At 35.8% G+C, this 25,485-nt stretch overlaps 1 protein-coding gene across 6 annotated transcripts in view; it reads right to left on the reverse strand.

Annotated features, from left to right (window-relative positions):
* Window positions 1-24,163: 24,163 nt before the first annotated feature.
* Window positions 24,164-25,485, reverse strand: part of ANAPC13 (anaphase promoting complex subunit 13) — an 8,852-nt gene continuing 7,530 nt past the window's right edge. For 5 of the 6 annotated variants that reach the window (XM_081328940.1, XM_081328937.1, XM_081328938.1 and 2 more), the window contains 2 exons: window positions 25,191-25,313; window positions 24,164-24,534 (listed from right to left, as the gene is read on the reverse strand). In XM_081328940.1, the coding sequence (XP_081185066.1) occupies window positions 24,409-24,534; window positions 25,191-25,289 (225 nt within the window). In that variant the 5' untranslated portion in view covers window positions 25,290-25,313 and the 3' untranslated portion in view covers window positions 24,164-24,408. Of the gene's footprint in view, window positions 24,535-25,190 lie in introns of all 6 variants that reach the window. The other variant, XM_081328939.1, reaches the window with a different exon arrangement.

Below are 25,485 nucleotides of genomic sequence, written 5' to 3' on the forward strand. Positions count from 1 at the left end.
CCAAACTTTCTCAGTTGGCGAACCGGAGGGAAGGGAGGGGAAAACATTTTACACGTGTGCCCACACACAAACAGCACCACAAGCACACATGACACAAATGAGGTGGCACCCCATTTTTGCCATGCGGTGCCCCATGAGTGAGGGTGGGCACTGGCCAGCCTGTCCCATGGCCTGGTGGCCAATAGGCCACGGCCTGGTAGTAGGACACAGCCTGGTAGTTCCTCTGGTTTAGACAATTGGTACCATCATTAAACATTGATTGAGGCTCAGGCAACCTCTCTTGCTAAAGTGGAGAGGAGAGAACCATAAGTAAGAAGCAGAGTACTTGTTCTTGAGTTTAGTTTCAGGTTTGATTGTTACTCAAACAGTTGCTCTCTGATATATCCAGTTGGGAAGCAGAAATAGAACAACCTCTTTCTGAGATCCTGGAAAACTGTGGCCTATTCAGAATTGACAATATTAATTTATTAAAGTATCTTTTAATAGGGGATGGGGAGATGGGCAGCTATATAAATTTGATAAATAAATGTTAATGTCAATTGCAGGAAGCTTTTTTTCTAAAATGGTATCAAGGGATTTTTGATTTAAAAAAATGTTGGATATCGTCTACTTGCAGTGATCAGAGCTCTATGGCCCTTTCCTGTCTACTACTCTGTCTTTTACCTCTATCCCACTTTCTCTAATCCATTCCAAGTCAAGAAAATAGGAAATTGAAATGGGTTCTGTAGTTGCTGACAGGTAGTTTGATTTAGGGCAAGAGAAATTCAGACACTTTATTATTATCCGCTGCAATGGTTCTTAAACTATTTCACCCAATCACCCTTTCCCTGGTATTAAATAAAATCATTTATAAATTGTTCCAGTATCTTGAGAATATTCCCACACTATTTTCTTGAGGGCAGTTATTCCCAGTTTAGGAACGTATTGAATGCTCTATTGAATGACTGGGCCAAATGGCCCTAATTTCATTTGTCTATTTACTTTTTCCTTTACCAAGTTTTTTTTCTTTTTGAAAGTTAACTAGTTCCTTCAAAAAACTAAATATACCTTAGTACAATAATTCTTATTTAGTACACAGCCACTATTGTTTCTTTCTTCTTTCTCAATTAGTTCTTTTTTGTAATAGAATAAACATAATCTTACATAGAACTGTTCTGAATCATAACTATCAAAAAAAATCATATCTATAGAATCATATATAGCAAAGAAAAACTGGTGGGGAAACATTAAAATAAACTCTCTAAACTGTATGCAAATCATAGCTGTGGTTCAGTAAATGTATCTGTAGTAGCCTCTTGACTTTCTAACTTGCACAGAGTATGGTCAATCTCCTGGAATGTGTAATAGATGAGATGTTTTGCAGTCAATGCTGCTACTTTCCTAGGTATGGTCCAACATTCTGTTTTGAGAAGAGCGTCTCGGGACAATGGAGTCTCGGGACAATGGACGCGTGGTGCGCATTTCTCAAATTCAAACACTAAGGAGGGAGTTTCCTATGCAGGATTCCAGACAGGACATACCTTATTATATCCTGCAGCTGGTTGCTGGTCATCTGATAGGAAGAAAGACACTTGTAAGCATGATCTGGGACTGAAAAAACTCTACTATCCCAGTTCATGTTTTTGAAATAAAATGTTTTGCTACTAATGATTTATTTCTTAAAGGACGGGTGGAGAAGCAGCCAGTTTCTTGTTCTTACAGGTGATAAGTCTCTCTGAATTGGAATATTCAACACATACCTTTTTTCAGAGGTACATAGGGAAAACATGCCTCTGCTAGTTTCCTCAAATCTTTATGTAAAATCTTTTCTCAAGGAGTAGACTTCTAATGACATGTTTTCATTAATTTCTCTGTTGCAGCACATGACAGTTTTTTCCCCCTCTGTTATATCTATAGGATTACAAAACTAACTCTTGCCCCAGGGGAAAATCCTGGGGAAAATTCACATGCATGTTGTTCTTGCTCACAGCTGTTATATAAAAAAGACTATGCTGTATTTGAAGACTGTTTATTTCCTCTATATTACACATGCAAATATTATCCTTTCTTTATATTGTGAAAGATACTATTTAAGGTTTACAGAGCATCGCTGTTTTTATATCAGATCAACCAAGATTGAAAGAGACAACTGAGCAAGTCAATGACTTACATTTAAAGATTTGCATGTATGCCTACCTGACTGTATAATAATATACTTATGCATGCGGAAGGTATTTCAACTCCTTGATAAAGTTGCTTAACCTTCTATGCATGTTTCAATCAACTGAGTTATTTGTAAGTAAAAGGAAGGCAAAAATACAGGGAATTGGAGAGTGTTTGTGACTCACTTTGTAATCTCTGTTTTTCTCAGTTTCATCAGGTGCAAGGGATGTATGGACTTGTGCATCTGATCCATCTTTAGGATCCTGAATCTCAGGAAAAGCAAAAGAGGGAAAATCAGGGACAGCAGAAAGCGGGGGAAAAACAATCAGAGAAAGCAGAAAGCTTTTCCTACCTCAATCTAATTAAGACTTGCCACAGAACAATCTTACCATTTTACTCAAATTGATAATTACTTTTGGCTGCCAGCTTCCCTCTTGCTGCCTGGGCTGATCCCTATCCAGTTGCTTGCCCTATTGTGGGCTTAGTTTTAGTTTTTAATTCATGCCCTATTACACATTCAGCTAATAAATGGTTTATAAGACAAGTCCTAAATATAGTTGATAATACACAGCATTTTCTCTAGGCCTGTCTGTAACTGTCGTACTATTTCTAGCTATTACTTACTGATAAGAAAGGTTGAGTTTGAGAGAGAGCATTTGGGTCAGAAAATTTGGCTGCTGTTTTTATTGTCACTGACTCATTAGTCCCCCAACAACTAATCCCTAAACTGAACCAGGGACAATGAATTGGACAAAAGAGCACCATTACTGTATTCCAGGAAGTCATGCCCAGTCAAGAAACACATTACCCTGGAATTATTTCCTGCCTGCATTCAGGACCTGCCATTCCAATCTTTTTGTTTCACATCCTTTTCACAAAATAGAATCTACTAGTCATATAACAAAAGGTACAGCAAAGAAATGCTTCTATATATATATATATTTATATATACAGAAAAGTGATTTATGCACTCAACGATACCAAGGGCTGCATCATATATCATCCTTAGCTGCTGATGCTTGTATTTTCTAGGTCAAAGCAAGAATGCATTAATTTGTTTGGACAACTTTTTCATAGTGCACAAGAATTCTACCTTATAGTAGAACTATAGTATTTGAATTACTTTTAATATAATTCAATATTCATCCCTGTCTCATGGTTGGGCAAAACTGTTCTTTAGTTGCATTTGCCAGATTTCCTTCCTTGCAATCTGGACTGGAAATTGTGATCCAAGGAATGATAATCCAAGACTTCTGATCAATAGTATTTATTAGAAGGAAGGTATAGCTGTAGCCCCCAAATGCCAGCAGGCATTCTACTTTCAATTGAGGCTCCTATAAAAGAGGATAGGGCAGCAAAACTCCTAAAGGTTTCCTCCTTTTTATGCCAAAGACTGAATATCTTCCTTTTCTCTGAAGTAGGGTCAGTTCCTATCTGCTCACTGTCTTGATAACTGACATCCAGGCTGACTGTATTGTTTACCAGTAGCAGGGAATGCAGAATGAAGATGGGATAAAGCTTATCTACTGTTCTTAATTATGGGAAACCCATAATTGTCCTATGGAGGACAATATTTTTGTTGCCAAGCGTGGTTTATGGAAACTTGTGACTTGGAATATAAGAAGAGTAAATGGTATTCTTTAGACTAACAGAAAGTGTGAAAAAATGATGATTGGTGGAATAATGTGGTGAAGAGGCTGTGGTTGAGAAAAAAACCAACATATACGTAGTGCATATAGGAAACACAATACTCTCAAATGTTTTGGTAGTTGGGTGGAAATAAATATAAAGCATAAGACAGGGTACTTTAGGCACCACCTTCAGAGAATGTCTGCCTGCCCCACATGCTCCCACAGGGAAACTATGCTCCAGGTTCCTTCTTTTAAAATTTGTCATTTGATGTGTGCATTTTCTGTTTTATGGAGTATTCTCCTCCTGATATATAACAGGCCCCAATTCTGTTTGCCATAAGGAAAGCCCTTAAGACATGATTCTTTGTCAAAGCTTTAGAGGCCAGTTGAGTGGAGTCCTGTTTTAGTTGTTATATTATGGAACTTGATCCCCATATTTATTTATATATAGCTAGTACTTGACTTAAAATCCCCTTTTAAGTCCTTTGACTCTTATCTGATACCAATTTTTCTTGACCATTAGTAGATCAGATTCTTGTAAATAGGTAGCATGAAATAAATGAGTAGTGCTTTTGAACTCTATCCTGGCTCCTGATTTCCTGTGCCTTACAAAAAACATTCCAAACTGTTGTCATGTGACTGTTGGATGCTATAATTGGTTGTAACCAGCTGGTTACAAAGCACCCAAAATGTGATCACATGACTGCAGGCACTCATAATTTCAAGGATGGTTCATAAGTAGCTTTTTAAAAATCCATTGTAAGTTCTACATATATAAATAGACCTCAGTTAACAATCACTTGTTCAGTAACTGAAGTTGCGGCAGCATGAATGAGTGGTACTTCAAAGCCTGTGAAGTTCTGGCTGTCACAGCATCCCCTTGGTCATGTGATTGCAATTCTGGTGCTTGGCAACTGGCTCACACTTACAATGATTGCAATGTCCCAGGGTCACAAGGTCACCATCTGCAACTTTCCCTGCTGGCTTTCCACAAGGAAAATCAATAGGTAAACTGGAGGGAAGGTCCAAAGTTGTTCTTGGTAAGACACTCTCACTGCTTTTTTGTTTTGAGAAGCCTGCTATGGAGTAGAGATCCATAACCCTAACCAGATCCCCTGGTTCCACTTGCATGGTGCCTCTGTACCCCCTCACCTGCCTGTCCTCATGTGGCACTGCAGCCCACTGCCACCCATTCTGACATAGCACCACAACACTCCTTCACTTGCTCCTCCCAACACACCCATAGACCTCATGGCCTGTTTCCAAACCATCTGTCACTTGCTTCCGCATTGACTTTGCTTTTGATAGCTGGCAGGAAGTTACAAGTCACAACCACAAAAGATCTTAACTTAATGATGCACAATCTTCACTTAACAATGGCAACAGGGACTGCCAGGATTGCTACTGGTAAGTGATGAGGTCACATGATGTCATGCTTTATGACTGAATTTCTTAACAATGGAAATTCCAGTCCCAATTATTATAGTTAAGCAAAGGCTACCTATATTGTATATGTTTAATAGTATATGTTTTCGTGGAAAGGTTGGTTCTTTGTTATGCTGAATGCCACCCTAGTCATACTGGGTGGCCTTATAAAGCTTGTCAACAAAAAACAAGAAACTTCCAGAAGACTGCATGGAATTAAGAATAAAAGTGATGAAATAATTTAGGAATACTGGATGGAATAATTTAGAGATTTCAATGGGAAGGAGAGACAGTTTGAGGCAATAGTTAAAGGCACTAGGCTAGAAACTGGGATATCATGATTTTTCTCCTGCCTTACTCCTTCAGTCAGCCCTAGGAAGAAGGCAAGGACAGAGTACTTCTGGAAAATATTGGCAAGAAAATTGTAGGGACTTGTATGGCAGAAGTCAAGATTGGCAGTGGCAACATAGAAGAACATAGATAATGGCAGAAGTCAAGATGGTAAGATGGGCACATACAAGGTGATAGATAGATAGATAGTTAGGTAGGTAGGTAGGTAGATAGATAGATAGATAGATAGATAGATAGATAGATAGATAGATAGATACATGCATGCATGCATACATACATACATACATACATACATACATACATACATACATAGAGATAAGATTGAATCAAAAGTGTTTGTGTGTTTGTACACAAATGCAGACAGACAGTCAAACAAGGGAATGATAGTGATATATCAAAGCATGGAACTAAAATGAATGCTATACATGTTAATGTCCCAGAAAGCGGTGATGGAAAGGAAGTCATACATGTTCTAAGAGTGGTAAAAATGGCAAGTCTGCTGGAATATATTGTGTTACTGGACAAATTACGGTATGTTAAAATATGAATGCATTTTCCTACAGAATGGCTGTGCAACATTTAATATATGTATCAAGATTTCATCTTGATAGACAATTGGAGAAATACTATAAGCATATATATCATATAGTTACAGAATGCTAAACTGGAGGGGAATTTGTTTGATAAAAGTATTCAGGAAGGTGTTTGGCGGAATTTTCATTAAAAGATTGTGGGATGCAAGAATTTGAAAAGTGCCATATGGCTTCATACTTTTTAAAAATTGAGAATGGACAGAAAGTTGTCAAGACCATATTATACATTTGCTGATTTACAGAAAGCTGATTTAAGAAACTTGACAAAATGAACAGGCTTGAATTATGGAAAGTGCTGTGTGAATGTGGAATTAAATGTGGTAAGAGCACATTGTTGGAAGTAAAGAATATGTAAGAATGAAATGCTTAGCAAATGATTCAATATTAGCAGGGAGGAGACAAGGACATGTGTATCCTCTAAATTGTGTAATATATTTATAAATAAATGTGTAAGGAATGTTTATGGTAACATGGTTGGGGATGTAAAGTCTATGTACTTTGTATGCAGACAATGCCACATTGTTCACTGAGAACTTGAATGTTTTCCAGCAATTGTTAGGCAGTTTTTTTATACATAAATGGTGAAAGTGTAGAGCAAGGAAGAAATCTTAAGATGTGCAAACCATGGTGGAAAGATAGTAAATGATCTGTAGTTTGATTTGATGAATGATTTCTAACACTGATGATATTATCTGGTTTGGGTAATGAAATGTCTGCAAGAAAACAACCAAGCTCAGAGACCCCCAAAGATCACTCTTTCAACCCTGAGCTACAAATATTCTCTTTTATTGGAGCATTTTTTCCCCCCAAAAGACATGGCAATAATGACCGTGTGAAAAAAAGTATGAAGAAAAGTTGCTTTAGCATACTATTTATAATTCTTTTTTATGCTTTGTATAAGAGTGCTTTATCTATTAGACTTGGATATGTTTTTAGTTCTAAAGACCCATGTCTTCTGTTAGGAATAAGAGCATTATATGCCATGCCATGCACATTAAGATGCAGATGAAATATATAGGGTGATAATAGCAACAAGGGCTTATTTTCTTTGTTGTTGAAAAGAATAAGCTCTACTTTGTCTGTGTATTGTAACATTCCAGAACAGTAGCCTGAATGTTACAGATGCAGGGAATGTACCTAGAGAGATTATTTATTCCCTCTGGACATGGCCTGTCTATTTATACAATAGAAATAGGGTGTACAACATAATCAGGAACATAATAATCATTCCCATTTATGTGTAACTTATCTGTCATTATATGGAAAATGCCAACTTGGTTTGGCAAAAATCCAAGTTACTTCTAGGGCTGCCAACAAATTAAACACTAGTCTTTTAAACAACCTGGTGTTTAATCAGACTGATTCCTCTGTTATATTACATAAGTACTAATATGTCTTCATTAGAAAATGAAGAAATTGGAACTCTCTAATTATATTTTTCTATTCCAAAATAACAATAATAACAATAATAATATCCAAGACAACCTTTTGAAAAGCATACAAAAACTCTCTCTCTTTTGCAATAAGCTATATATTAACAGTGTTCTGATAGAGCTGGTAGCAGTAGTGCCAAGGTTTTGGAGAATACAGTTGCCATTTCATCAAAGGCTTGAACTTAGCAGTTTGCCATAGACCAGAGTGAAAATATTCCTCATATCTACGGTATTGAGTGCAGAGTAATTCCATCCAATTCTGAAGAAGTCATCATATTCAATCCCAAAATAAATTTACAGGTGCTTCCTGCTTCAGAAATAAAAGCTAAAGGAGTTAGAATCAAAACTCTTTGCATCTGTTTGCCACATAGGCATTTAATATGCAGGTAAAATTGATTCCAGTTTTATAAGATAAACAGGAATGCTCTTCCAAAGCTACACAAAGGAAGAAGCTTGTTTATCATCAGTTACAATAATCTATAAGCATGTCTTCACTCTCTCTAACTGGTATGACAGCATAGCATTGCCTGAATCAATCATATTCCCTAATTAAAGTCAGAGCACTTTTTGCTCTTCTGTAAGATGACAAAACAGATTATTGTATAAAGCTTGCAGCATTTCCACTGTTTCTTTTACCACTGTTGCTGGACAGATATGAACAGTTCCTAGAAGAGAGTTTATTCTTTAAAGGCAATTAAAAGAAGTTCAAAGAAGGGCATAGGAGTGGGATCAACATAAGACTGGAAAAGAAGCTGACTAAGTGAGCATTTTGAGATTTAAGTTGGCTCAGCAATTGCTTCTCTATCCAAAAAAATATGTATCTGTTAGGCATTTCTAAGAAGGCCAATTTCCTTATGTGACATTGCCTTTCTCAAAGCTGTATGCAAGAATGTAACAAGTATGTGGAAATAATACCATTATTACTTTTTATATCCAACTTTGTCTTTATTCCAGATTTCCACTCCTGATTTATGGAAATTTGGTGACTTGAAATATAAGAGGAGTAAATGGTATTCTTTAGACTAACAAGAAGTGTGAAAAAATGATGGTTGATGGAATAATGAAGAGGCTGTGGATGAGAAAAAATAACATGTATGTAGAAATCTAGTCTTATGAAAACATTTGAATGAATGAAAGATTAAGTCTATTAGTAGTAAATGTAAGGAATATAAAGCTGGTTTATTTAGTCAAGGTTAAAGCAAGGTATGTTGTTACTACTGGCTGCCGTTTCAGGCTTTCTAGTGATACCAATATTGAAAATATGACATTTTATGGATTTATTTATAGATAAAAGGTAGGATATGGTATAAAGAGATAAGTAATTTTTAATTTTAGAGTGGGTGAAGAGTTTACTGAATTTGTTTATACTGGTGATGAATTTTAGAAGTGACTTCTTTATATATTTCTTTTTTCTTTATTTATTATATTCTTACTTTCTTTTTTCTCTTTCTTTACCTTTTTCCTTGCACTTTTTACTCCTTTCTATTTTTTTTTCTTTAGATTTAGTTTGGATTAGATTTAACTATTGCAATAAAAATTCTCAATAAAGCAAAAAAAAGGAGGAGGAAGGTCAGATTCTATGATAAGAAATCCTGAAGGAGAAAAATGACCAGGATGAGGGAAAGCTAGAAAAATTAAAAGTGCAATTGCAAACAATCCCTTCTAGAATGAAAAATGGGAAACATCTAAAAGAGACAAATGTGAACACTCATAGAGGCTTCTAAAATGTTGAAAAGGGAATATGTATGGGAAGTGAGGGCTATATATCCAATAATGGATGCCAGGTAATCCTCAGAAATGTAGGGACTGTGTAAGAAAAGCTAATGCTCAAATTGAGCTAATTTTTTTAAGAAATGCCCCAAAGACCACCACTGGGTCTTTAGTTACATTGGAAACAAAGGAAAAGTAAAGGGACTGTAGGTCTGTTGTGAGAAGAATGGAACGAAATGGCAACAGTGATGCTGAGAAAGCAGACTGTTATAATTTGCATTTTGCATCTGTCTTCTCTTAGAAGAGAAACAAATCCCAGTTGCCATCTGTTGTTACTGGTGGAAAGAGAACTGCAGCTCAGGGTAGACAAGAAGAACATGTAACCAATTTAAATGAATTCAAGTGTCCAGGGCCAGAATAATTATTAAAGGAACTAGTGGAGGTGACTACAAAATTGTTAACTGTAATTCTGAGAATTCCTACAGATTTGGGAAAGTTCCAGAAGACTGAATGATCATAAGTGTTGTCCACAAAAAGGGAAGGAAAAGGATCTGGGAAATTATAGTTCCATCTTCCTTATATTTATTTTGGGCCAAATTCTCACTCAGAATATTGATAGAAAAGAATATTTGTAGCTCAGGGTTGATCTGTGGGGTCCTTGTACTCTCAAACCCTACTTCCTATTAGCAATGATGATATTACATAGTTTGGTAATCAAACATCTGCAAGAAAACAACCAAGCTCTGAGACCACCGAGGACCCCACTCAGATTATTAAATAGCATACTTGTGGGTATTTGGTTCTTGTGCACTAATCCAATAATTAACAAAAGCTACTCATTTCAGATTAAATTTATCTCCCTTTTTGAAAGAGATTTACACATCAGGGGAATGCCATGGATATAATGTACCTAAATTTCAGTGAAGTATTCAAATAGATATCTCATGACATTCTTATTTATAAAATGCCAAAAGGTAATGTAGATCAGTGCCTCTCAAACTACTGTAGCTGTAATGGAGGACCATAGGTTTGTATTTCCAATCTGTTGCAATCCAGTAGGATTTGTGCCGTTGTCTAATTGCTATTAAAGTTTCTAAATGCTTACTCTCAATTTCTGAACTTACATTGTTGCAGATTGCAATTTTAAAAAAAATAATCCAAAGACTGGCACCATTAGTATAATTTTTATTAAATAACTAGGAAGTTCTTCCTTTTCCAGCATGCCTAAAACACATACACAGTTGGAAATGCAAACATTCCAGGCATACCAAAGGATTATCATTTTCTAAACAGACCAGAAAAATATTGCCAGCATATGGAAGCCCTGAAGAGTGAGGGAGAGGACAGAGGATTTAATGTTTTATTCATGAGCAACTCTGTATGCTGCTTAGAAAGAGTTTTTCATCCACAGAGTTACCTATGGGCATGATAACTCATATATTTTGAAGTACGAAGACCTGCTGTTAGCATTTATTTAGGGCCCACAACTTTCTGACAAATGAGACAGGAATGTACACTACTTCAGTTCTTTAATGACTTGATGAGCAATATGCTATAAATTCCTTTTTAAGACGAGTAAAAATGTTTATTTGGGTGCATTAAAACATCATTCTTTTTATAAAAATATTTTTTATTAAAAATATAATTAGGAAAAAATAAAAACTAATACAAACTGCAAAGATATAAGAATGAAAAAGAAAAATCAAGAGATCATTCCAACCTTTCAAATAGCTGGGCACTTACTACTGCATATACTGTTATTTCTAACATAGATTAAAACTCAGGTTGAATATACCACAAATATGGTTCACAAATTCATTCCTATAATGGCATCCATGTCTTGCAATCAGCAGGAGTGTCCCACAGGCAGTCCATGTGGCCTATAGGACTTTCTTTTGTGAAGTTATTATGAAAATATAAATTATTTTATTAAAATATTGTTAGATAAGATCATCTTTATTGTCATTTTTTACTGTGAGCACTCTGGCCCACATTAAAATTGAAATTCTGTTGCTTACTCTCAAAAGAAAGTATAGATACACACACACACACACACACACACACACAAATATTAATTACTGTCCATTTTGAATACATAGTGGAAAGAGGAAATTTGAGAGTTCACAAGGTTGATGCTATATGGAACAAAACTGACTGAATCTGGATGTTCTGCTTCAGATACCATGAAGCCTCGTACCAGAAGGTAACAAGGAGAACAGATCATAAAGTGGATGTGTAGTGTCCCAGACAATCCTGCGGACTCTGCTCAAGCATCGCTTATATGCTGTGCTCTGGTCTAGGACAGAAGCTAGCAAAGACATGATGAATTTTAGCTTCATCCTGTAGAAGAAATAAATAATCATAGTTCTAATGGCAATGAAGTCAACAATAAAATACCTTGAACTATATTTTAAAATATAATTTGTGTTACTGATTCTGACTCTATACACTACAGGTTCATTGTACATGTATGGCCAGCCTGATGTAGCAGTTTCCCTCCACATTTGCCAACTCTGTGACTACTGTGTACCTCAGACAGAGTCATTATTAGTACTCATTTACACAAGATAGGGTTACTTTTTAATATTTGTGTTATGAGTCTTTGATAATTGTTTCAGTTTTGTGAAGGATGTCAAAATGAGTAAGACTGAAAGTCAAAATAGAGCTATCAGGAATGTTGGACAAGGATTGTTCATTGCAAAGAACAAAATGTTTGGTAGGTATGCAAATCATACCAGTGGTCAAGGAATATAATGTGGAATGGTATTATTCAACCATGTATGAACAAAAATGTAAGAAATATGAAGGGAATCTCTAAATGTGTTGACTGGAGATTTGAGGAATAAACTTAAACAGCAAACAGGATTTTTAGCAAAATAACATAGATTCAAACATAAGCTTAGTATACTTGATATGTTGGTTTCTCTTGAGTTTGCTAAGGTTTTTTAAAAAACTTTTCAGATGACAATTCAGGTACCCCTTGGCTTATTATAGCAATTGGGACTGGAATTGCTATTGCTAAGCAGCACAGCCAGAAAGCACAATGTCAGGTAACTGATTTCTTTAGTGATGGCAGTTCCAGAAATCTGGGTTGCTTTTATTATGCAAGGAATATGGGTTGTTAAGTGAGGAGCCATGTGACCATATCTTCCAACTTTCTGCCAGTTTCCCTATTTGCTTGTGAGATGCTAGCAGGTCATGTCAGAAATCATGATAACATGACCACAGCTTGCTACAATATTGTGAGTTTGGCCTCAAGATCACATGACTGTTGGGATACCACAAGAGCCAGAACTCTGAGGAACCATCATAAATCCCTCTCATTGAGTGCTCTTGTAACTTTGAATAGTCACTGATCGAATGGATATAACCTGAGGACTCCCTGTGTAAGACAATGTATGCTGCTGAAAGGGCAAAGGGCGAATGGGGTAAACTAGAGTTGATGAAAAATTTCAATCAGTATTGCTTTCCCATGAGATGTATACTTTAAAGAAGGGATATTGACATGGGAGAATGAGTAAGAAAAACAAGGTCTGGTATTCTTCAAAAGTAGTTCCTATTTTTGTTACGTCCTGGCAAAAGCATTGATCAAAATGATGTGAACCAGATTTTGATATTTATACTTGACTCAGGAAGATTTTTCTTCCAAACAAGAATTAATTGAAGTATGCATGCAATCTCAAAAGTAGGGACATTTATGATGCAAACAAATCTATTGATAAAATTGGAGGTTTTGAGATATATATATATATATCTGGGATGGAATAAGAAAAACTAAAACAGTTTTTCAATACTGTCAAAAATATTAAAAGATCAAGCTTTCGTTGGCTAACTGCCAACGTCGTCAGGATGGAAACGCTGGGGTGGGGAGATCGCGTTTATATTGTTGGTGTCTCTGCACTCTGCTCATGGAGCGCGTCACTGGTCTGTTTGTTGAGGCCGGCCGTATTCCTTTGAGTTGTCACGCATCCTTTTTGGGGGGATGTAGTTGTCTCTGGCTGGCTGTTGTCAAAAGTGGATTGTTGACAGTTCCGTGTGTTATAACCATAGCTCTAGTCATTGCCCGTGTTCTTCTACCAGAGGTTCTAAATAGTTGTTTCTCTTCTTCCCTGTGTTCTACAATGCAGGGTGGTTGTATGTTTGTGCAATCTTGATTTTGATACAATGAGGCGCTCTGTAAGTGCTTGCGCTGTTTGCCTCTATATCGTGGGATTTATACTGGATTTATAAGGCTTCTTAGGGAAAGTGAATTTCATTGTTTCATTCATTAAGGAATGAGTGTATAGAGTATCAGTAAAACAAAACAAAGTTTTTAAAGTACAGCCTAATAATGATGCTTCTTGGCCCTTCCGTGGCTTAACTGACAAAAATTAGTAAGAGCTCACGATGAAATAGGAAATTAAAACTTTTCTCTGAAACCATGTCCCAGGCAAAATTTCACAACTGTATTAAATATAAATGTTTTGAAAAAAAATTATATCACTAAGTAGCCACAAGAAATTTAAGCATTTTTTTTATAACTTGGGCAACTGAAAAAAAATGCAAATTCTAAAAATTTGTAATTGCATTTTGAATAAAATTGCTATAAAGGAAAGTGCAAATATAACTATTTCTTGAAAACTGAAGTCAAGTGTGGCAGTGAAAGAGTTAAGGGCATAATTGTTAAGAGCAAAACTTCTGTGGCATCCCCCTTTCCTACGTGCCCCAGCGACATGCTTAGTTTGCATAATGGTTAATTCAGGATTGAGGGGAATATTTTAATGATATTTATGATAAAGATAACGATGTATCAAAGATTGCTATGTTAATGTTGAAGACAAAGAAAGAAAGAAAAGGAAGTAATAAATGTGACAATAGTGAAAATTGGTAATATTGAAAAAACTGTAATTGATGCAGTATTAAGAAATCAATACTGTCAAAAAAAACCAAGAAAGGGAAGAATAGAAACTGAGAATTCTGTTTGTGTGAACAAATATAAAATTAGAATGCAGTGGGACTGGATTTCTGAAGAGTATTTGTAGTATAAACACAAAGAGATGGGCTCAGAAATGAATGGAAGACGAAGAAATATGGATAAAAGACCTGTGCAGTATTGAAGTGGTCACTTCAGTATGAAGTGAATTGAGAAAAATGATGATCACATCACAAAGCAAATAAGTGTCCATGTGAAGATTCTGTTGCCTGGTATTTTAATGTTTATGTATTTATGATGGAAATTTGTTTTCAATTTATTTTAAGTTTGTTTTCTGCTCAGAGTCACTCTGAAATGGTGATCACACAAACTGAATGAATGAATGAATGAATGAATGAATGAATGAATGAATGAATGAATGAATGAATGAAAAGTGACCAATTTCAAAGGAAAGAGATCCAGATCCAGAAATTAATGGCTGAATACAGCTGATGAGATCCTCAAACTTAGATAAGAGATAAATTTAGCAACAAATAGGCATGTATGAGGTGGTATATGGAAATAGTGAAAGCAAGCATGATTTGGAAGGACACAAGAATGTGGAAAGAATAATGAATGTTGTTGAGATAACTGATATAACTTAGCTTTGTTTCATTTTCTTTTTCCTTTCCTTTCTGTTCTTACTGATTCCCACTCCTTTTCTGTGTGGGTTAAATATCGCTTGCACTGAAAATGAAATTCCATGATAGGTATGAATTTTTTCATTAGAACGCTGAATTCCATAAATTGCAATCCCAGACATATACTAACGACTGAAGAATGGAATGCTTCTCAACATGTCTTTATCTATTTTCTTTCTTTTTTTTCCCCAAATGAATTTTTTTCAGGAGTCTGAGAGAATATTGTTTTAAAACTGTTCCTATAGCTTTGAAGATCTATTGCAGATCAGCCAGAAATCTTCCAGGACATTAATTGATAATAGTCTGCCTACTTTCTGGTGAGCATATCCTTGTTGTGAAAATATAATGAAGGGAATGGCAAACTGCTCTGGAGTCCATTGAGGAAGAAAAAGAATATAATATGAAAATGGATCTTAAATGTCTAAAAACGGGGACAAGTACAAAATATCTTTATTACTAAGCTTTTGACTATCTTTTTTCATGCCATTTTTTCCAAATCACAACACAGCACTGTTATGGTACAATACCAGTTTATACTCCATTTACATTTTAATTTTCTGTTAAGGGATTATTTTCTTGACTTTCTAGCTTACTTGCCACAGTGTTGCTTACCTTTAATATTTTATGACAAACGTTCGGGTGTAAAGATTTGGGGAATATCTTAAAATTTTGTTTTTAGTTAAGAATCACTTAAAATGCATGTTTTTGGGTGGTTCTCTCTTTGCAAAGGAAAATAATAATAAAAAAAACTTACTAAGTATGACAGGACTTGGACTTTTTTTTTTGAAGAGCAAGAATCTCCCACCCTCATACTTGAGTTTCCAGCAATAAGTGGCACTTCTGTCCCCCATGTATTCCTTGGATAGGTTTGTATTTTTCTTCATTTTTAAAAGAGAACTTTTCTTGTTTCACTGATGCCTGTCTGGCAATGCTGAAATTCCTTCGCCTCTGTTTGTTGCTCTCCTCATGGCCAGTTTCTATGGAGATACAGATTCCATGCCTAACAAAACCCCATACTTCAAGGTCTCCTTGGAAAACCACCTCCCCCATCTCGCTTCCAAAGAAAACAGGGATAGAAGAGAATCAATGCACATCCTCACTTTCCCCCAAGATACATCATACATTTTATTTTCTGTGAAGAGTTAAATAATATGTTAATTGTTATCAGATTTTAGGGCAAAAAGAACCAACAGCTCATTCTCCCTTCTCTGGCATACACTCCAAAATTACCACATCACACTAATATTTCGACACTAGCAAGTAGTCCAGATGGTCCACATTAACATTCCAATACTGTCTCAGTTGCCAACAACAGCTTGCTCCTTAAATTGTCTCCAAAAATCTAAAACATACCTAAACATTTAGTAATGTTGAGAGGTACATATGTGCACAAAGATGATGGAAATGAGTGCAGATGAGGAAAAGAAGACAATTGGAGCCTTTCCTATTCTCTCACCGGTAATTCAGTTTTTCATTTTACAACGAGAAAAATTAAAGGAGTATTAGAGCCAAGATTTTCATAGTAATTACATGCCATTTGGTGTGGACTGTCCTTGCTTTTGTATGAGGTGAAGTGAATAACTGGTATGTTTTGGAATACATCCTGTTTGCCATCGTAAATTCGATTATAGTGGCTCACTGTGGTGAGCCACTGGGATGGTGGCTATCTGAGACGCATGAGTGAAGAACAGTGAGAGTGTATGTTGAAAGTATATATACCAGCAGATTCAGCCAAGGCATGAAGACATTCCAGTTGCTTCACTAAAGCAAGCAATCATCTATATTGGGCAGCAGCAATATAGTTAATGATAATTTCAGTGACAATGGCAAAGGCATGATTTCATATGGGCAAGAGAAGGCAATGCCAAATCATTCCTGATTTAACAAGAAAATCATCCAAATAGAAAAAAATAAAGTGATTGATGATTTTGACAGATGATGAGCCCCTAAGGTTGCATGGCACTAACATTTTACTCAAGGAAAGCTGAAGATCTTTTGGAATACTAATGATATTTATGACATGGTTTAGATTAAAGCCTTATGAACATCTAGTTGCTTATGTTATCATATAGGAAAATAAAATCTGAAGCTGCAGAATGGAAACATGGAACGTAAGAAGCCTGATCATGGGAAAACTCAATATAATGAAAAATTAAATGAACTGAAATACTCATCAGCATCTTAGGCATTAGTTAATTGAAATGAATTAGAATTGGACATTTTCAGTCAGACGATCATAGTGTTTCCCTCATATCCTATGGAAGTGATTGTTCATTTGAAAGACACTTATGTTTTCACAACATATTTACATTATCTTAATTATAGAAGGCACTAAGATTCCTGAATTGCACAATAAGTGCAATTGCAACTGCAGACTAATTATACCATCTGGATTCATCCAATTTGCCTAGGCTAAAGGGTTGCTGGTTAGTTTTTCATTCAGTGTGACATGCACATCTGCCTCTGAATCCAGTTTCCCTAATGTAAAATATGTATCTATTTTGCTCTTTGAAATGGTGGAGTGGATTTAATGCATTCTCTGCTTTTTTATCCTTTAAGAAAGCCAAACTAGTGTTGACACTATTAATAATTTGCATTGGTATGTGATTTTGGAAACTGGAAATGACTATTTTTTTTTCTTCCTGCTGTAATTAATGGTTTAAAGCACTGAGAGTGAAACAGGATTACTTGGGATGTGAAACGTTTACTGGGAAGATGGAATGCAAGTAGGAAGTAGGAAAAGAAACATTTTAAACATTTTAAATCAACTTTCAGTCTGGGGGCTTCTGGTGGATCCTCTATAATTTTCTGGCATAATGGTTATTATTGAATTGCAAGCCCACTGCATTTATAAGACACCAGACTGGAGGAAATCTATTTTAACGGTTCAAATAATTTATTTTTTATTTTATTTTAATTCCATTTACCGTATATCCCGCCCTTCTCCGAAGACTCAGGGCGGCTTACAAGCTTAATGAATGAGGCATTTGTTAAGTATGTGCTGTACTAGATTGTAGAAAATGTTATTAATGTTATTGTTATCACTTTTTATAGTATTTTTACTTTTGCCTTCAAACAGTGAAAAAATAGTACCGTATTTTGGACAAAATGACAAAAGAATGTCATTTGATTTTGAACAATTTGTCTTTTTCAGTTGAGATTGGAAGCTATTTGATGCATGTTGCAATTTCACAGTATACAAGATGTTGCAGTGTATTTCAGAGATTTGTTTCGCTAAGGAGACATTTGAATCTAAAGCACAGTCTATTGCCTGGAGCATTGATTAAAAAAATTAAATCCAAGTGTTAAGAGAGAACATGTTGTATCTTTAATAATATAACCAAATAATGTATTTTCTGCTCTTATGGGCAAATTCAATTCAATTTAGTGTTAAAACACTACAATATTATATTTAAAACACTTGTGTGATATAACTGATTTTTTTGAAAAATAGATTTTATTTCCTTGTACTGAGTTAATTCAGACATAACACTAAATTGTGTTTTAGCTCTACATGGATGAGTTATGGGGTCATGACCCATACCCTGATTTTCCCTCTCAGTTCAGTTTTAATGGCTAAAACGGGCTTCCAGGGGCCAAGTAAAGTTGGCTGTTGCATTCCAAACTAAGCAAACTATTTTTGGCTGATTTGATTGGCTCAGGATCTGTCTCAGTATCACGGTATCAATCATTACAATCCAGACATCCTGAATTAGCAAACATGTATCATATTTATATAAAATAGATTACTACATAAATATTTTGGCAGATATGATAATGTACATAAATTTGCTTTGTTTTCCATTTTCTCTTTCGAACATTGTGTCCCTTGTATAGGTTTTGTTGATCAACAAAGTTAGAGAAGATTCACTCCCAAAATAGTAACCTCTTCATTTTTGGCTATTAACCCTACTGCAGCTATAAGCTGCTGAATAAAATTATATTATTATTATTATTATATTATTTATTCAGCATATATTATATGCTGAATAAAATTATTATACTGGGTTTATTAAAAAAAGATGGAAAGAGAAGTAAAAGGGAGGTTTTCTCTACTAATCAACTATACTTCTTGAAGAAATTTAGAGGTCCTTTTCAGTAGACAGTTAAAGTGTAATTCAAGCAATATGGAAATCTTTTTTTAGAATTAAGTTTTAGTCCCTATCCAATTTTAAGTGTTCTACTCACATTTTGAGAGATAGATTAGGAAATAACGCAAAATATTTTGGTCTAATATGGAATTGCATAGATATGTTACAAATCACATCTACGCAATTCCATATTAACCCTAGAAGTATATCTGACCATTTTATGAAACCAAAATATGAGTTTTATATCCACACCACTAACTCATGATTCTAAAATATAATCTGTTATCAATACTGACTTTACTAGATAGCATTATTAAAGAATGGACCAAACTTTCTGGATTGCTGGGCACATTTGGAATTTGGTAGCTTATTATGTAGATTCTTGCAAAATGAGTCCATAGTAGGCAAGGCTAATGATAAAACAGTTATTTATCGAAAGATAAGATAGGCTGTTCCCTTTTGCCTTCCAAGTTGCTCTGATGTTTTGGTGCACATGGACAATTCTCAAACAACTCAGTGGAATGGATTTCCCCATCATTTCTAACAACATCCCTGGAATACAGATGTAGATATAGCCCTGAAATATTCTTGGAATTAAATGTTATAGTTCTGTAAAATTAAAATAAGGTAACATAATAATAAAAATGTGTACTGTACCATGTATATTAAGTTGAATTGAAAAGATCTATACTTAACTAGAAGGGACACGGTTGCTCAGTGGGTTAGGATGCTGAGCTTGTCAATCAGATGGTCGGCAGTTTGGCGGGTCGAATCTCGAGTGCCACGTAACAGAGTGAGCACCTGTTACTCGTCCCAGCGTCTGCCAACCTAGCAGTTCGAAAGCACGTAAAAATGCAAGTAGAAAAATAGGGACCACTACGGTGGGAAGGTAACAGCGTTCCGTGCACCTTTGGCATCTAGTCATGCCGGCCACATGACCATGGAGACATCCTTGGACAAGCGCTGGCTCTTCGGCTTTGAAATGGAGATGAGCACCGGCCCCTAGAGTCGGAAACGACTAGCACGCATGTGTGGGGGAACCTTTACCTTTACCTTTACCTTATACTTAACTAGGTTTCAAAATTTTTAAGTCCTTTTCAATATGTACTTCAGATGTTGAATGTTTCCACAAAATAATTGTATAGGTTTTATATTAATTTAAATATGAAACATTAAGAATCTGTCTATCTACCCCCATAACAATGCAGATGATACCACTCTAATGGCAGAAAGTGAAGAGGAACTAAAGAGCCTCTTGTTGCTGGTAAAGGAGAGTGCAAAAGATGGCTTGAAACTTAACATTAAGAAAACCAAAATCATGGCATCCGGCCCTCTCAATTCCTGGCAAATAGATGGGGAAGAAATGGACGTAGTGATAGATTTTATTTTCCTGGGCTCCAAGATCACTGCAGATGGGGACTGCAGCCAAGAAATTAAAAGACACTCCTGGTGAAGAAAGCCATGGCAAATCTAGACAACACACTAAAAAGCAGAGACATCATTCTGTCAACAAAAGTGCATATAGTTAAGGCTATGGTCTTCCCAGTTGTAATGTATGGCTGTGAAAGTTGGACCATAAGAAAGGCTGAGCGCCAAAGAATTGTGTCCTTTGAACTATGGTGCTGGAGAAGACTCCTGTGAGTCCCTTGGACTGCAAGGTGATCAAACCGGTCAGTCCTAGAGGAGATCAACCCTGACTGCTCTTTAGAAGGCCAGATCCTGAACTTGAAACTCAAATACTTTGGCCACCTAATGAGAAGGAAGGACTCACTGCAGAAGAGCCTAATGCTGGGAAAGATTGAGGGCAAGAGAAGAAGGGGACGACAGAGAATGAGGTGGCTGGATGGAGTCACTGGAGCAGTAGGCGTGAGCTTAAATGGACTCCAGAAGATGGTAGAGGACAGGAAGGCCTGGAGGAAAGTTGTCCATGAGGTCGCAATGGGTCGGACACGACTTTGCAACTAACAACAACAATCCCCATAACATAGTAATTATAAAATAAAGACTATAAATGATAATGAAAAACTAAAACTTACATTGATAGAACCAGAATCAATTCTGAAAATTTCTCCAGAAAATTGTTACATATTTTCAAAAGGCCATTGAAGAGTGATGGAGGGATATTCTTGCTTAGGAGGGTAAACTCCTAAGAGTTTACTCCTAAGAAGAAGAGGAATACTTTCAAAGAACACCTGCCTTTGAATCAATCCCACCTCCTGGTAGATGGGCAGTCTGAGAAAGCACTCTGTCTTAATTATGTGGGAAAATTTGATTAGGGAAAGGTATGTCTCTTAAATGCCCAGGTCTTAAGCCATTAACGGTTTTATAGAGAATAACCACCTTCTTGAATTATGCTTGCAAATATCCTGGTAGCCAATACAGCTCCTTCAGAAATGGTATCCATTGAGATTGACCAGTGAGCACACAGACCACTGAATTTTGGGCCACATATTTCTGATCGACCCTCAAAGGTAGCCTGTTGTAGAGCAAATTATAGTAATCTAAACAAGAGATAACAAGGATAACATCTTTTTCCAGGAAACTGCTGTACTACCCAAAGCTCAGCAACAGCTTCCACTTGCTGTTCTAGTAGAAACGTTGAGTCCAAGATGACCTCCAGATTACCAGTCTGCTCTTTGGGTGCATAGAATACATAGATAGATGTAAAGAAGGAATTCTGTGGTCGTTCCATAGACATCAGTTTAGCTCCAGATATATGGTATAAAAAAGCCCCATGATTAACTCACCTTCATTTTTGTTAGTATAGAAGGGAAGGTGTCATTTTAGGCTCTCAATATTCTGTTATTATACATGGATGAATCTTGTATTTTCAAAGTTTGTGCAGGCTGTGTTTTCGACCTTATTTCCCTCAAGATGCTGACAGGCAAGCATACCCATAAACAATCAAAGTTAATATAGTCCTACAAGCAGCAAGCTTCTGAATATTCTATCCTCTTTGTACCTGGGACGGAGATGTACAACTGGTTATTTTAATATTAACTTTTTGCAGGATTGTAGTATTATGAATCAGTGATAAATGCTTCCAAGGTGGGAGAGGGTAGTACCACTTGTTTTAAGAATAGCATTACTTCTCCTATCAAATCTGGTTATCAGCTAGATCTCAAATACTTCCTTTAGGGATCTCCAGAAATGTAGGATCGTCATATTCTCAGCAACCTTGCACACAGAAAATATTCAGGCCTGAATATGGAACCAAATCCATAATGATTGCTCTTGTGGATGACTAGTGATCCTTTGGAATCAGCTTCTGTTCTAGAATTGCGCTTATAGTCAAACCAAGCTTAAAATTTCCAGTTATATATAAAGAGCAAAGTATGCTACGTATTTAAACTAGAGCCACAAATTCTATGAGTTCCAAAAGACATGAGGAAGGGACATGGATTTTTCTTAGGATCTATTCTCTGATGGTATAACACAAATTATTTCCTCAGTAACAATAGTACCAACAGTATATAAGAGGTTGATATTCAGAAGAAAACTACAGGTAATCCTCAATTACCATTCATTATTAATAAACAATAATAATAAAAAAGTTGGAAGGGACCTTGGAGGTCATCTAATGCAACCCCCTGCTCAGGCAGAAAACCCTATACCATTTCAGGCAAATGGCTGTCCAGTCTCTTCTTAAAAGCTTCCTGTGTTGGGAGCATTCACAGCTTCTGGAGGCAGGTTGTTCCACTGGTTAATTGTTCTGTCAGGAAATTACTCCTTAGTTCTAGGTTGCTTCTCTCTTTGATCAGTTTCCATCCCTTGCTTCTTGCCTTGCCTTCAGGTGCTTTAGAGAATAGCTTGACTCCCTTTTCCTTGTGGCAACCCCTGATATATTGGAACACTGTTATGTCACCCCTTGCCCTTCTTTATTAAACTAGATATACCCAATTCCAGCAACTGTTCCGTTTTAGCCTCCAGTCCCGATAATCTTTATTGCTCTTCTCTGTAGTCTTTCTAGTCTCAACATCTTTTTTACATCGTGGTGACCAAAACTGGATGCAGTATTCCAAGTGTGGCCTTACCAAGGCATTGTAAAGTGGTATTAAAACTTCATGTGATCTTGATTCTATCCGTTAATGCAGCCTAGCACTGTGTTGGCTTTTTTGGCAGCTGCAGCACACTGCTGGCTCATTTTTAAGTGATTGTCCACTAGGAATCAGAGATCCCTCTCAGTTACTACTATTGAGCAAGGTATCACCTATACTATACCTGTGCATTTGTTTTTTCTTGCCTAAATGTAGAACCTTACTTTTTTCACCAGTGAATGTTCGTCTGTCAATGTTCAGTTACAAGGGTGCTAAAAAAAGATGCCTCATGACCAGTAGTTGTGCTTAAACTTGTTGCAGTATTCCCTGCTCAAACTTTGAGCACTTGGCAATCAGCATGCATTTATGACAGTTGCAGCATCCTAGGGTCACATGGTAACCATTTGCAATCTTCCCAAAAGGCTTCCGACAAAGTCAGTGGGAGAACTGGATTTGCTCAATGATTCATTTAACAACCTCATTGCTTAGCATGGAAGTTCCAGCCCCAGTTGTGGTAATAAGTCAAGGACTACTGCATTAAAGTCTTAATAATGGTGATACTAAATTTGTGTAGAAATGGCTTTGTTTCTGGATTTTCCATTATCACTTGTGAAGAATCTCGCCAAGGACCTTAAGTACTCTCTACAAAATAGAGGTAATATTGTCATTGTTAGGTACAATTTTCTAGAATAAACTTTTTAAATATCATGTCTATTAAGCAAATGTCTTTTAAGAAATGCAGCGTGAGCTCAACATTGTTCTTCTTTACAATATTACAGTTGAGTATATACCTTTTGAATATATCTGTAAATTCAGGAAGCATGAAGTCTCTTGGGAGAGGGGCGGTATATAAATCCAAATAAAATAAAAAATAAAAAAATATATATTTAGAATGAAATGCTCTAAAATCAATAGATGGAAGAAAGGTTAAATATCCCTCCCTTAGCTACTTTAGTGCATTAATTCTGTCTGTAGTTGAAGCTATTAACATTTTTATTATGTGTGGTAATGTGTATTTTGAGTACCTTCAATGCATCTTCTAGATAGCATTAAAAAGATGAAGCGAAAAAACTTTTATCAGCAGAACTGCCTACATTTCCATAGAATATATTTACTACAAATAAGAATTTACTGAAATCATGAACTGCAAACATAGAATTTTTGCAATATATTTCAAGTTGATTAAAGAGCAATTCATACTCAAGGAAACTGTTGTACTTCTGCGACCTCTGCTGGAAACTTCAAGGAAAATCTTTCGTACTTAGGTAGAAAAATCTGTCATGATCTACAAAAAAACCTTTAGTGCCTTTTAAGCAACTGTTTAATTAAAACAATTAATTATCACTTATCTCAAAACAAGAAATTCATCTGAATAAAGTGGTTATTATGCTAATTTGTACAGATTAATTTCCAATTGGAGGAATATTCTCATGAAGATACTGCAAAGCCAGATCAGTCCATTTCATTTCTTGTTCTTTCACTGATTCCGTAGCTCCACCATTGTCTTGTTCTGGTTCTGGAAGTTCATTCTGAAAATAAAAAAAAATATTTATCACTGAGTAATTAAAGAAACAATAGAACTTGGTGGGGGAAAAAGTTATGTTTTCAATCGTAATCAGTGGTTTGTTCTTTTTTTGAGAAAAATCTATTCATAAATGGGAAAATTTTTAAATAGAAACCTAAAATATCTTCAAGTGCATCATGCCTATGAATATGGATATGGATAGATATACATATACATACACACACACACGTTAATGGCTTACTGGCTTAAATGCTAGGTATTTGGAAATCAAGTTTGTAATTATAGTTTTGCTTATTACAATTAGTGTCCTATTGATTCTTCATATATATATATATGGACACACACATATAATACATTTCAAACAGCTATAAAGTAGATGACAGCATTAAAAGAAACGTATGTGGCATCTGTAAGACTATGTTTTGATACATCTGTATTAACAACAGCTGCATTACTGCTGCTTAGTTTTATTATGAATATTGGTACTATTTATATCTCACCTTTCTGCTCCTAGGGAGGAACTTTATCAGGCTTTTGGAATGTTAGTTTTTGACTGGGTTTAAATCAAATTATTAGCAAACGCTTCACCGAAAGCTTTTTGAAACTGAGAAAATGTTCTAAAATTAAATGGGAAAATATATTAATTATCCAGGAACTTACCAAGGGTATTGCCACATCTTCATATGGTAACTTATCTTCTCTCCATGCATCATCAATCAAATCTAGAATTCTCCCATCTCTTTGTACCTCACTGTCCATTTTTTGCACAGTTTATAATGAGGGCTATGATACAAAGAAAATATTTATGCATATATACTACTGCTTCTCATATACCCAATTGCCAAAGAAATTCCATTGAAATGAACAGAAACTGTTTTTTAAAAAGTGAATTAGTGAAATATGACAAACCGAAAATAATGCTTTGTTTACAATTTTAAAAACGTATGCCTTATGG

The sequence above is a fragment of the Vipera berus genome, assembly GCF_964194415.1.
Source record: "Vipera berus genome assembly, chromosome: 5".
Classification (NCBI taxonomy): Eukaryota; Metazoa; Chordata; class Lepidosauria; order Squamata; family Viperidae; genus Vipera; species Vipera berus.